Source organism: Herpailurus yagouaroundi, unplaced genomic scaffold, assembly GCF_014898765.1.
Source record: "Herpailurus yagouaroundi ecotype Mexico unplaced genomic scaffold, PumYag 162, whole genome shotgun sequence".
Lineage (NCBI taxonomy): Eukaryota > Metazoa > Chordata > Mammalia > Carnivora > Felidae > Herpailurus > Herpailurus yagouaroundi.
The window spans coordinates 9,390,971-9,403,515 of NW_024412403.1; the positions used below are offsets into that span (position 1 = coordinate 9,390,971).

General features: G+C 47.3%; 1 protein-coding gene and 1 pseudogene across 1 annotated transcript; one reads left to right on the plus strand and one right to left on the minus strand.

Annotated features, from left to right (window-relative positions):
- Positions 1–1,079: 1,079 nt before the first annotated feature.
- CBR3 (carbonyl reductase 3) lies at positions 1,080–10,655 on the minus strand. Its single transcript, XM_040483967.1, has 3 exons — positions 10,080–10,655; positions 8,197–8,304; positions 1,080–3,265 (listed from the first exon to the last, which is right to left on the minus strand). Exons 1-3 carry the CDS (start codon positions 10,366–10,368, stop codon positions 2,829–2,831), a joined length of 834 nt encoding a protein of 277 aa, XP_040339901.1. The 5' UTR covers positions 10,369–10,655; the 3' UTR covers positions 1,080–2,828.
- Positions 10,656–11,226: 571 nt separating this feature from the next.
- LOC121035961 (60S ribosomal protein L23a-like) lies at positions 11,227–12,027 on the plus strand (annotated as a pseudogene).
- The last annotated feature ends 518 nt before the right edge of the window (positions 12,028–12,545 follow it).

Here is a 12,545-nt window from a genome sequence, read left to right on the forward strand (position 1 = left end):
TATGGCTTACAAATCACTTAGATTTGATATATCATCCCCCTTAATTTTTACACCGAGGGAGTTGCCCTGGTCTCTAGACTCCTCATAGTGAAGTTGGATGTGCCAAGCACTTGGCACCAAGAAAAGCCAAGGAACTGGCCTTAGTCCTGGATATGATCCTGGCTCTTGGCTCTTAGCTGTGTGATCTTGGGCAAGTTAGTCAATTTCTCCAAGACTTTTTTCCTTATTTGAATAATGACTCATTTAAATGATATTAATACCTATCTCAAAGAACTGCCATGAGAAATACATAAAACAATGTAGGGTAAATATTGAGCATGACATATGGCCTCATATGCCATGGTTCTCAACTCATGAATTTTTTTCTGTTTTCCCTTCTGATTCTAAGCCCAATTTTTTTTTTCACTACAGCCCACAATGAAATATTTCATGCACATGTATTAGGTTCCTTTTCGTTTCAAGCAATAACATAATTCAAACTAGCTTAAGGAAAGTGACATTTCTTGGGCGCCTGGGTGGCTCAGTCAGTTGAGCATCTGACTCTTGATTTTGACTCAGGTCATGATCCCAGGGTCGTGGGATCGAGCCCCGCTTCAGGCTCTGTGCTGTGCTGAAGATGGAGCCTGCTTAACGTTCTCTCTGCTTCTCTCCCCCACTCATGCTCTCAATCTCTCTCTAAAATAAAACGAAAGGAATAGCCTGAGGCCAGCTAAGGGATGCCACTCTGGGGAGGTGGGACAGTCTCTCTTGGGGCCATTTTGTAAGTGCGTCCCTCGAGAATTGGTTGCTTCCTTTTCAGGCTATGCTTGGTTCCCTCTGCTTCCTCAACCATATGGTGTGAGGCATGGCCACTCACAGTAACAGCTCGGAGCTTTTCCTGATGCAGTCCAGCTGCTCCTCCTCTTTAGAAGACAGGCTTACAGCTGGAACAGTCAACAGAGGCTAGCAGGGCAAAGTCACTTTGTGGCTGTTGCAGCTGCAAACATGGGAGGAAGCAGCGGGGGAGGGTGCTGGGCAGACCATCCAATAATCGTCCCCTATGACCTTTCCATAAAAAAATGAGACACACCGTTCTGGTCAGCAGTTTACCACCAAGGGTCTTTTAAGCAGGCTACACACTGATCCCAAGATGTCAAGGTGATTGGCTAGAGAGAAAAAAGGGAGAAGAAATAAAAGGAAATGGCCTGTTTACTTGTGCATTTCCTGTCTGTGACCCTATTAGGCAGAACCTAAAAGTGCTCCATGGTCCCAGACCTCTTGCCTGCCATTGGCAGCGTTCTGGAGGCTGGCTGCAGAGGGAGACCAGAGTATGAAAGCTATTGAGGCAACATACTGAAAACCATCAAAATGTTTTTAGAGCCAGACAAGAAGGCATTAAAAATGTCCTAGGAGCTACGGTCTGAGATGAATGTAAGAGCAAGCTGGGTTTAATCAGGCAATATAGAGATGGCTAAAGGAAGTGAGATGTAATCTGGGTGGGATTCAGATGTCCTCCACCCAAAGTGGATGAAGAAGTGAGGTGTGGGTTGTCAGGAGCTACACGACACTTTGCCATGCTGCCGCCGTTACGTTGGGAGAGTCAAGACGAAGAAACAGTTTGCACGCTGTGACAGACCAGACGTAACAGGGTTACCTGAGTAGTCCTGGTCCGCCAAATGAGGGAAATCTTGAGTACTCCCATACTGTACTTATTATCAAATGGAAGCCAGCATCATCTTATTTCTGCAATGCTGTTGTCAGGTGATATGATGTGACCTTTGTGGTCATGATCAGGTGACAACATTGCTATATCTCACCGTGAACAACCCATCATAAACTTGGTAAATTTGTGGTTTCTTTCCTTTGTCATTTGTCCATCTTGCACCTGTTGCATTTCTGTTGTTTGGCTAGCCATTCCTTCTGAGGTCTTGACGCCCTAGCAAACTTGCCTCACAAGTGTACGTCTCTTTCGTAAGATTCTTTAGTCTCCAAGTCCTTCTTCTACAGGGTATAACCAGAACCAAGGGGGCTGATTACAAAGCCAGTCCCATTTGGAAGCAGTGAACGTGGAGTTGGTTGTCGGAGAGACTACAAAAGGCCCAGGAAGGCTCAAGAATCACCCTGGGCTGTAGGGGAGCAGGAACAGGTCAGGGAGAAGACATCTGCCTCTGCGAGAGCAGAGATGGTCTGCACAAAGTTGCCTATGCCGGGACAATTCGAAAGAAGGGGCAGGGCAACTTTGCAAACATTCTGGGAACACAGAATGCAAAACCCCAAGTGAAAAACCCAGTATGGAAGAAATCGTATCCCAGTGGAAAAAAAAGGACATTCCTCCTGAGTCCTTCCTTCAAGCCATACTGCTTCATAAGAACCCGTTCAAATGTGCCCAAATATAATGAAACAGGATGTGGTACAAAGCAGGATTGCAGAACAATAGAAATGGAGGAGGAATCACATCCTCGAAGAGTCAACAACCTAGAAACAGCATGGGATTGCTGGAACACGGCTGCAGCCCGCTCCGTAGCCCTGAGGGCTCTCGTTCGACCACCACCAGCAGCACCCAGGAACTTGTCAGAAGTGCACATCTTTGCGCCCCAGTTCTGAGCAATGTTTTAACATGCCCTCCAGGTAATTGTGATGCCCTCGGACACTGGAGAACCACTGGACCAGGTTCTTCTCCGTCTCAGGTTAGAGTCTGGGCACAATAAAATCTCTCGGCCCGATTCTAGACGAGACCCGCTTTCTCACAGGGAGATTCTAGTCCACAGAAAATGAAGCCGACTACACGGCCAGAATTCACTCATTCACTCCACAAACGTTTATTAAGCATTAAGCACCAAAGCAGACATTCACCAGTTTTGGACGACTTTGTCATGGACTAGCTGGCCATGAGGCTCGATAGCATCTGGAGGCAGGAGGGCCAAGTAGACAGGGGTCTCAGCTCCCTCCTCCACAGTCCTGGGGCCGCAAGGCCCACCCAGGTCCGTTTTTACCCACCCCGGGCAGCAAGCGTTCAGCAGAATCCTGTCCGCTTTTCTCTTCTCATCCAGACGCCGGGCCAAGATCCTTGATAAGACCGTGACCCCCAGCTTGGACACCCCATAAGCCGAGTTGGGCCAGCCTTCCCTCTCGTGCACTTCATTGTTTGCATCCTCCACAAACTTTTTCATGAGGTCCACCAGGTCCCCTTCTGTGAGCGTCTCGCATCGGAACTTCTTCTGTAGATCTGGGCTGCAATTTTCAAGAGCTTTGGAGCCCTCTAAACTGCTGATATTCACCACCCTGCCTGAAACAGAATAGTAAATATATGGAAGCAGGTCACAGATAAACGATTGTTGGGTGACTATACCCAACATGCAATTGATTGATACTGCAGGTTTAATTGCTGGTTAAAAAAAAAAAAAAAAAAAAAAGACTCTAGAAGGGACCCAGGGGGCTTTAACATTATTTTGTGCTCTCCTCCCCCAAAGGAAAGGACGCATTTCCATCAGTAACAGGGGCTAAAGGGCAATGATTCTCCAGTGGGCAGTTTTATAAAACATCCCACTACACACACACAAACACTCCAGGCGCCTGTGAACTTGGTTTCCCAGAGACAGCACCCTCACCCCAAGGATTAAAGCTGTTTACTGGTTTGCACAATTTCCTAGGGCCCTGGGCACCACCTCTTTGCCTCCAACTGCCAAATATCAGGGTCAAGCAATGCCTTACGATGGCCCTGTCGATCCTGAATGATGGGTACTCTCACACATGGAGTGGGTTGATTCTCCATCCCAGTTTTGATTTTCTTCACTTTCTTTAGCCCATCATTAATAATTAAATATAATTAATGAGTTAATATTCACATTAACCATAATTCACGGCTGTTAAAAAGACGGTTATGTCTATGAAAAAACATGCAGGCCAGAAACTAGAAGACGGCTGGAAACATTGATTGGAAATCCCAAAACCAGTGTGTGAATTTACACAGTTCACCTAACATCAGAAGACACCACGTTGCGTTACCTGGGTGGCTCAGTTGGTTGAGTGTCCGACTTCAGTTCAGGTCATGATCTCATGGTTCATGAGTTCGAGCCCCACATGGAGCTGTCTGCTGTCAGCACAAAGCCCACTTCGGATCCTCTGTCCCCTTCTCTCACTGCCCCTCCCCCACTCATTCTCACTCTCAAAAATGAATAAACATAAAAAAAAAAAAAAAAAGACACCACATTTAGGGGGTTCTTTTCTTACATATTATCCCGAATCCACTCTTTCTGTATCCACTAGGATAGCTGGATTTTATTGCATTTTCTGAGTGGCATTCATTCACCATGGGGTTGGGGGTGTATGTGTTGTACATTCTACTAGATATCTTTGTGGGCCAACTGCACACAGAGATGGCCTCACTCTGTCTTGAATATGAGCACTCACTTATCCCCAGGTACCTAAGACTCTTCAGTATTTTCTTCCTCTCTTGTAATACATATTTCCTTCCCAACTTTGAACTGTGAAAAATTTGAAGCCTACAGAGAAATTGCAAGAATAGTTCAATACATACCCATATGCCCTTCACCTAAGCCCCTCAATTATTAACATTTGGCCACATTTGCTTTCTCTTTGTCTTAATTGCAGACAAGTATCATAAAACTTTGCCCTAAGCACTTTATATACGGTAACAAGGGTATTACCTTACATAACCACAAGAGTGATCACCCTCAAGACATTTATCATGATATAACACTATTATCTGAAGTACAGTCCATATTCAAAGGGTCCAATTATCTCAATAATCTTTCTTCATAGTTTTTGTTTTCATCCAGGCTCCAACGTAGGATCACGGATTGTATTTAGCAGTCATAGCTCTTTAGTTTTAACCTAGAGTAGTTAACAATGATCTTTTTGAAGACTGTAGGCTATTATCTTGTAGTATTTCTCCCATTTGGACTAGCATGGTTTTCTAATTAGATTCACTTCAATGCTTTGGCCAGGAATACTACTTTGATGAAGTTGTGTTCTTCATTACTTTTAAGCAGCTTTGTTTGTTTTTTTTTTTAACGCTTATTTATTTTTGAGACAGAGAGAGACAGAGCAGGAGTGGGAGAGGGTCAGAGAGAGAGGGAGACACAGAATCTGAAGCAGGCTCCAGGCTCTGAGCTGTCAGCACAGAGCCCGACGCGGGGCTCGAACTCACAGACCATGAGATCACGACCTGAGCCAAAGTCGGACGCTTAACCGACTGAGCCACCCAGGCGCCCTCCCCCCCCCCTTTTTTTTTTAAGCCAGCATGGGGCTTGAACTCACAACCCTGAGATGGAGATCCAAGCAGACATCAAGAGTCAGACACCTAATCAACTGGGCCACCCAGGCACCCTAAACAAATTTGTTCTTAATCGCCTGGTTGCTACAAGGAATTAAATTCAAAAGGGTAAAGGAAGAAAGAAAAATGAAATAGGGGTGCTACTCTTTGCCTTTGGTAGAAATAAACTTTCTAAGAGTCAGAGGTGTCCTCTGATCTCAGGTGACATCTCAGGTGATCATCAGTGAGGCCAAGGGATGACCATCTCAGCAGCCAGCTGGGTGCAATCAGTCCTGAGAAGGGCTGCACCCACACAACCACCACCATTTGCTGAGGTCCAGGTGGGCCCCCTGGTCCTGAAACAACCCCTAGCCATTCTTAGAAAGAGTGGACAAGTAGCTCCCCCTAGTGGGTAAACGTTGGATTAACTTATTTACTCAGAATCTTGAATGAACAAGCAAAAGGTTTGGTAACTTAAAAAAAAATTTTTTTTTAACTGTGCGTGTATTTTTGAGAGAGATACACACCAAGTGCCAGCGGGAGAGGGAGACACAGAATCTGAAACAGGCTCCAGGCTTGGAGCTGTCAGCACAGAGCCTGAAGCAGGGCTGGAACCCACTAACCGTGAGATCATGACCTGAGCTGAAGTCAGACACTTAACCCACTGAGCCACCCAGGGGTCCCAGAGGTAACTTTCTTTTAAAGAGGTATTATAGGGGCGCCTGGGTGGCTCTAGTCGGTTAAGCGTCCGACTTCGGCCTAGGTCATGATCTCACAGCTCGTGGGTTCAAGCCAGGCTTCAGCCTCTGTACTGACAGCCTGGAGCCTGCTTCAGATTCTGCGTCTCCCTCTCTCTCTGCCCCGCCCCTGCTCACACCCTGTCCATCAAAAACGAACAAACATTAAAAAAATTTTTTTTTTAAATAAGGAGGTATTATAAAGCCAAATCAAATGTGACATTTAAGTCAGTTTTGCATGGGTAGAGATTCCCTACAAATCAAGAGGCAAGGATCCTCGCTTTCTGCCTTCTGGGTAAACGTGAGTTTTACTGAAAATTCACAAGTATTCTCAATGTGTTGTAAACCAGATTCCCAAGTTGGGAATTACTGTTACAGAGAACTGGTTGAAGCCAGTGATTCATCTGCTTCTGGGTTGATGCCCGAGCTCCACCCTCCTCCAAGCTGCCTTTCATCTTTCAAAATGGCTTGGTTTGCAATTGTTTGGTGTTAAGATCCTTCCCTTCACTGGAACTAATGATCCTGATTTGATTGAGGGGTGAAGTCAGGAAACCTGAACACTGTTTCCAGATCTATCACTACCTGACTGCGTTCATGTCTTTGGGTCTCAATTTCCTTCTCTGTAAAATGAAGTCATAGGAATGTCAAGTTTCTTCAATACCTTGTAGTTTTCCAATTCTAGGATTCTAAAACCCATACAGAGAAAAGACTTCTAGACACTTGGTAGACATCACCCTTGCAAATGGAATACTATGCAGCTGTAAAAAAAAAATAAGAAAGCTTTCTGTCTTGATCTAGAAAGAGTCCCAGAGATAGTGAAAAAAAGCATAGTAGCAAACATTATGCTTAATGTTCCCATTATGTAAAAAAGGGATACACACACACACATACATAACTTAGATTTGCATTTAAAAACTATGCCCTTGGCCCTGAGCACTCAGCAACTCCACGCACCTAGAACCAAGGCTTCCTTCAGCCAGTCCCAGCAACTCTGCCTGCGGGCTTTCTGTGATCTCATCCCACTAGGAAAAGACAAAGGGAATTGCCTGTAGAGGCTGGGGACAGGAATTGGGCAAGTGGGGGAGCATGAGTCTGAGTGCAGCTCTCACCAAACATCTTTTTAGATTTTAAGATTTTTGCACTAGAGATCATCTTTATTCAAAATGTTAAATTAAGAAAAGCACTTTTTTTTCTTTTTTTTTGGGAGACAGCAAGCATGAGCTGGGGAGAGGGAGAGAGAGAGAGAGAGAGAGAGAGAGAGAGAGAGAGAGAGAGAATCTTAAGCAGGTTCCACACTCAGCACAGAGCCCAATGCGGGGCTCCGACCCCATGACCCTGGGATCAAGACCGAGCTGAAATCAACAGTCAGATGCTCAACCGACTGAGCCACCCAGGCACCCCAAGAAAAGCACATTTCTTGTAAGAACCACAGAGTTTTTCTTCCTAAGAATCACAGCTGCCTTCCTGGGAAAGAGAATTGTCAAGGAAGCGAGCCTTCTCTGCCCCCTCCCAGTACAGTTGTAGGATTCTTTGTCAATGAGGGTCGTGTCCACTGGACTCAGTGCTCCATGGTCAGGATTGTCCCTGTTCACAGCGCTTACCACTGTGTCCCCAGCACCCTGGGTTATGGTAGGCCCTCCAGTATTTGTGGAAAAAGTAATAAAAGTTATTGAATACTTGGGAGTGTGGGCAAGATACTTCCTAATAAAGAAATATTTCTTCGGGAGGTTCTTCATTAGCTTGACAAAGTGAAGAAAGGAACACAGGGAAAGTCATAATGATGCTAAAACAGATCCTTCCCTGCCAGGCTCCCAAATGAGCTGGTGTGGCCCCACCACCCTGAGGAGCTGAGAAGGACCCACTGAGGTTGCTCAAAGGCAAGAGGCCTTTGGAGACTTGTAACACCTATTATTCTAGGGTTGAGTTCATATCATGGGACCAAAGAGCACTGCCATGTATCAAACATATCTTTTATTTTATTTTTAAGTAGGCTTCACGCCCAGCTTGGAGCCCAAACTGGGGCTTGAACTCACGACCCTGAGATCAAGACCTGAGCTGAGATCAAGAATCGGGATGCTCAACCAGCTGAGCCACCCAGGCGCCCCATTATACATCTTTTTTTATTTTTATTTTTATTTTTGAGACAGAGAGAGAGAGAGAGAATGAGAATGAGCAGGGGAGGGGCAGACATATGGCTGGACTTACCATGAGGTTTTATTATTGGCAGTAATTCTATGCAGACATTCCTTGTGGCAAAAAAGTTTGTCTTCAGTGTTATCTCAGCTCGAATGTCAAAGGGTGTTGGATCATCAGCTTCCGAAAAGAGAAGAAAACAAAGTCATGCATTTCCCCTTGAAATGTATATAACAAAGTGAATCTTATCTCTCTCTCAAGTTTATTTAAGCAATCTCTGCACGGAAGGTGGGGCTGGAACTCACAACCCCAAGATCAAGAACCTCATGCTCTACGGACAGAGCTAGCCAGGCGCCCTAGATTTTATCTCTAATTAAAGGAAAAACTAGCTAACTTTATTATTATATTTTTGTAGTTTATTTTTGAGAGAGACAGAGCTTGAGTGGGGGAGGGCAGAGAGAGAGGGAGACACAGACTCCGAAGCAGGCTCCAGGCTCCGAGCTGTCAGCACAGAGCTCGACGCGGGGCTGAACTCACGAACCCCCCGAGGTCATGACCTGAGCTGAAGGCCCAGCCTCAACCAACTGAGCCACCCAGGCGCCCCTAAAACAAGCTAACTTTAAAACGATTTTGAAGCCACCGGATCCGAGCTTCAAGGGTGTATCTGAATCACCTGCAGGGCCTGTTAAAACACAGCTTTCTGGGCTCCGCCCCCAGAGTTTGGGATTGAGAAGGTCTCGGGTGGGGCTCCAGAATTTGCATTTTTAACGCGTTCTCGGGTGACGACGCTACAGCTACAGGTCTGGCCCCACTTTGAGAATTCCTGGCTTTCAGGGCTGCGGCTCAATCTTGAAAGGGTATGGGAGGCACCTGGCAATCCTGTTAAAATGCAAATTCTGATTCAGCGGGTGTGGGGTGAGGCCCGAGATCCTGCGATTCCAGCGAGTGCCTGGGGCTGCACGTGCTGTTGGTCCACCGCCCACACTTTTGAGGGGGCACGGGCTGCCAGCGGACCCGCGTTCCTGCACGCTTGGTCCGGGAAGCGGCGTATTTATCCATCAATCCTTCAGCCAGTGGCTGAGGGTTGTACCAGCGGGTGTCTGCCACCTCCCACCCGCGCTTCCGGAAAGCCGACCCGCTGAGTTGGAGGTGTGGGTGCACAGCTTCGGTGAGGGTTCAAGCCGGGGGGCTGGTCATTCAAGGCCTCACGGCAGTTTTTACTCCGTTCTGCCTCTTGGGTTTCTCGTCTCCACTAGGTTGTAGGTGAGTCTGGCTTGGTTATTCTTTCTACCTCCACCACATGGCGGCTCAACAACTTTCTCAGTAGATCAATAGAGTAATATCCTTGACCTCTCCCCGCCCCCCCCCCCCCCGCCAAAGGTGCTACTTAAAATCACACTTAAAATGTATGTTTGATGACATACAAATTCCCTGGGGGAGGGAACAAGGCTCGCTTCCTTTCTGGCTGAGCCTATCAAAGCTTTCCATTAAACAAAATCTCAAGTCCACTATTGTGCAAGTGCGCGCTGATCGCGTCTCGGCGATCCATTTCCTGTCCCGAGCAGATGCCTCCGGGCTTCTATGAAAGCTCCCTTTCAAGGAAAGCGAAAGCCCAAAGTGAGCTGGAGACCCTTCGCAGGGAAAATGTTTTTTGCTTTAGACAGAAAGCTGATGAGCTTAGCAGGGCGTGGCCCCCTCCCAGGAGGCCGGTTTTCTGGCAAACCGCAGCAGCCGACGGCTCCGGGAGGGCCCAGGGCTGCGCCCCACCAGCTTCGCGCTAAGCGAACCGCTCCCGCGACTCCGCGGAAAGCGAGAAGCCGCCGAGGGAGGCCAATGTTGAGCGTATCCCGAGGGGCCGGCGCTGCGCTCCGCGATCACTCCAGCCCACAGGAAGGGGGCGCCCGCGGCTCTCTGCCCCGAACCCTTGGCGCCCCCAGAGACCCACCCCGACCTACGCTGGAAGGCTATGCCCGCGTTGTTGACCAGCACGTTGAGGCCCCCGTACTCCTTGCGCAGGAAGTCGCGCAGGGCGCGGATGCTCTGCAGGTCGTCGATGTCCAGCAGGTGGAAGCGGGGGCTCAGGCCCTCGGCCTGGAGCTGCTGCACTGCTGCCCGGCCTCGCGCCGCGTCCCGCGCCGTGAGCACCACGTCCCCCGAAAATTGCCGGCACAGGTCGCGCGCGATGGCGAAGCCGATGCCTTTGTTGGCCCCGGTCACCAGCGCCACGCGGCTGCAGGACGACATGGCCGGGGAAGGCACTTGGCGCGTGGAGAGCGGCCCGGGCTGTGAGCCACTAGGGAGCTCGCTGCGGAGGCTCGGACACAGAGAAGCCACAGAGAACTGAGTTCTGCGATCCAGTGCTTTGACTTCTAGAGAACGAGGCCCGGCCCTCGGTCCCTCCCCTGCGAGGAGTGGCCGTCCGTTCCCGAAGGTTTCGTAACGCCCCACTCCGGAGTCCGCCCCTTCCCGGCGCTGCGCCCTTTTGATCCAGCGTCTGAGCCCAGCGGTGGTCTGCGGGGTGGAGCGGTTAGTCGATTTCCCAAAGCCCAAACCGATGGTGATGGGATCTACAGATTCATTGCAGCTGGACTGAAACTATTCTAGGAAAACCCCAAAAGGAGAAAAACAAGGGCTGAGTAATTTTCTTGGGCGTGCGCCCATCAGCCACTGCAAAATGAAAATGTTTGCTTTTTCCTCAAATGCAGCGAAATGATTTAGACACGGTAACTGCCTCTCAGGACATAGGTTCTCCCGTTTCCTTAAACTCAAGGAAAAAAGGTCTTATGAGTAGATTTTCAGGTGTGGGCAGAGTTCATTGCTGTGTGTGATTGCCAGCCGGCCCCCGAGTGAGAGGGAGTGTTTATGAAGCTCTTACTGTGTGCCAAGCCTCTTATTGGAATGTTTTTATTTAATCCTTACATAACTCATTTGGGTGCTAAGTGTCTGCATTTTAGGTCTGTCCAAGGAGGCTATATATATATATATATATATATATATATATATATATATATATATATTTTTTTTTTTTTTTTCTCCCAGTGAAAACTGTGCACCTGCAAAGTTCAAACAGAAATGAATCCCCTGGTGTGTCAAGGTCTGTACAGTCAGAACTCCCCCACGCGTCTTCTTTAGTGTAATCTGAGGGTGTTTGATTGGTGACACTTAGATTTATGGAGAGCTGCGACCTCATTATGACTCAGCTTTTCCCAAGCAGAGTTGGCTAAGCTGCTGGTGTCTGTCACCTTGACTCTACCCTTCTCTATCAAATCAACAAACAAGATCAGGAAAGTGGGCTCTTGTTGGGTGGTCCCTTACTGTAGCTCAACCAATATTTTTTTTTTTTCTCTCTAAAAATCATTTGGAACTTTAAAGTTGTGGGATAGCCTTTTCTGAAGATGGCGTGGAAAGGGAAGAAGGAAGCCCCTACCCCTCCCAAAGCAGAAGCCAGAGCAAAGGCTTTGAAAGGCAAGAAAGCAGTGCTGAAAGGCATCCACAGTCTCTCTCTCTCTCTCTCTCTCTCTCTCTCTCTCTCTCACACACACACACACACACACACACACACACACACAAAGATCCTCACATCACCTACATTCTGATCGCCCAAGACACCGTGTCTCCAAAGGCAGCTCAAATATCCTCAAAAGAGTACCCCCAGGAGAAACCAGCTTGACTACTATGCCATCAAGTTCCCCCTGACTACAGAGTCAGCCATGATGAACATAGAGGACACTTGTGTTCATTGTGGATGTTAAGGCCAACAAGCACCAGATCAAACAGGCTGTGAAGAAGCTCTATGACATTGACGTGGCCGAGGTCAACACTCTGATCAGGCATGATGGAGAAAAGAAGGCATATACGTTCAACTTTGGATGTTGCCAACAAAACCGGGATCATCTAAACTGAGTCCGGCTGACTAAATCTAAACATGAATTTTTTCACCATAAAAAAAAAAGATGTAGGGCTATTCAGGTTTTCTATTTCTTTTTGAGTGAGCTTAATTCATGTTTTTCAAAAAATTTGTTTATTTCATCTAAGTTGTTGATTCTGTTGACAAGTTGTTCATCATATGCTCTTTTTAAAATGTTTTATTTATTCATTTTGAGAGAGAGAGCATGAGCAGGTAGGACAGAGATAGAGGGAGAGAGAGAGAAAGAATCCCAAGTAGGCTCCTTACTGCCAGCACAGAGCTGGATGCAGGTCTCGAACTCATGAACTGTGAGATGGTGACCTGAGCCAAAATCAAGAGTTGGATGTTTAACTGACTGAGCCACCCAGGCACCCCCAGAATATGCTTTTATTAGTCCTTTTAATATTGGTAGTGATGCCACCTCCCTTATTCCTGATATTGGTAATTTGTGTTTCATATTTTTTTTTCCTGCTTTGGCTAGAGGTTTATCAATTTTATTGATTTTGTTCCCCCT

Bases quoted from the DNA above. Each gene is read 5' to 3' on its own strand.
- CBR3 (XM_040483967.1), bottom strand. From the start codon at position 10,368: ATGTCGTCCTGCAGCCGCGTGGCGCTGGTGACCGGGGCCAACAAAGGC. The intron at 8,305-10,079 runs GTAGGTCGGGGT...TCTTTTCGGAAG, and splicing joins CGCGGGCATAGCCTTCCAGC to CTGATGATCCAACACCCTTT. The intron at 3,266-8,196 runs GTAAGTCCAGCC...ATTCTGTTTCAG, and splicing joins GCCAATAATAAAACCTCATG to GCAGGGTGGTGAATATCAGC.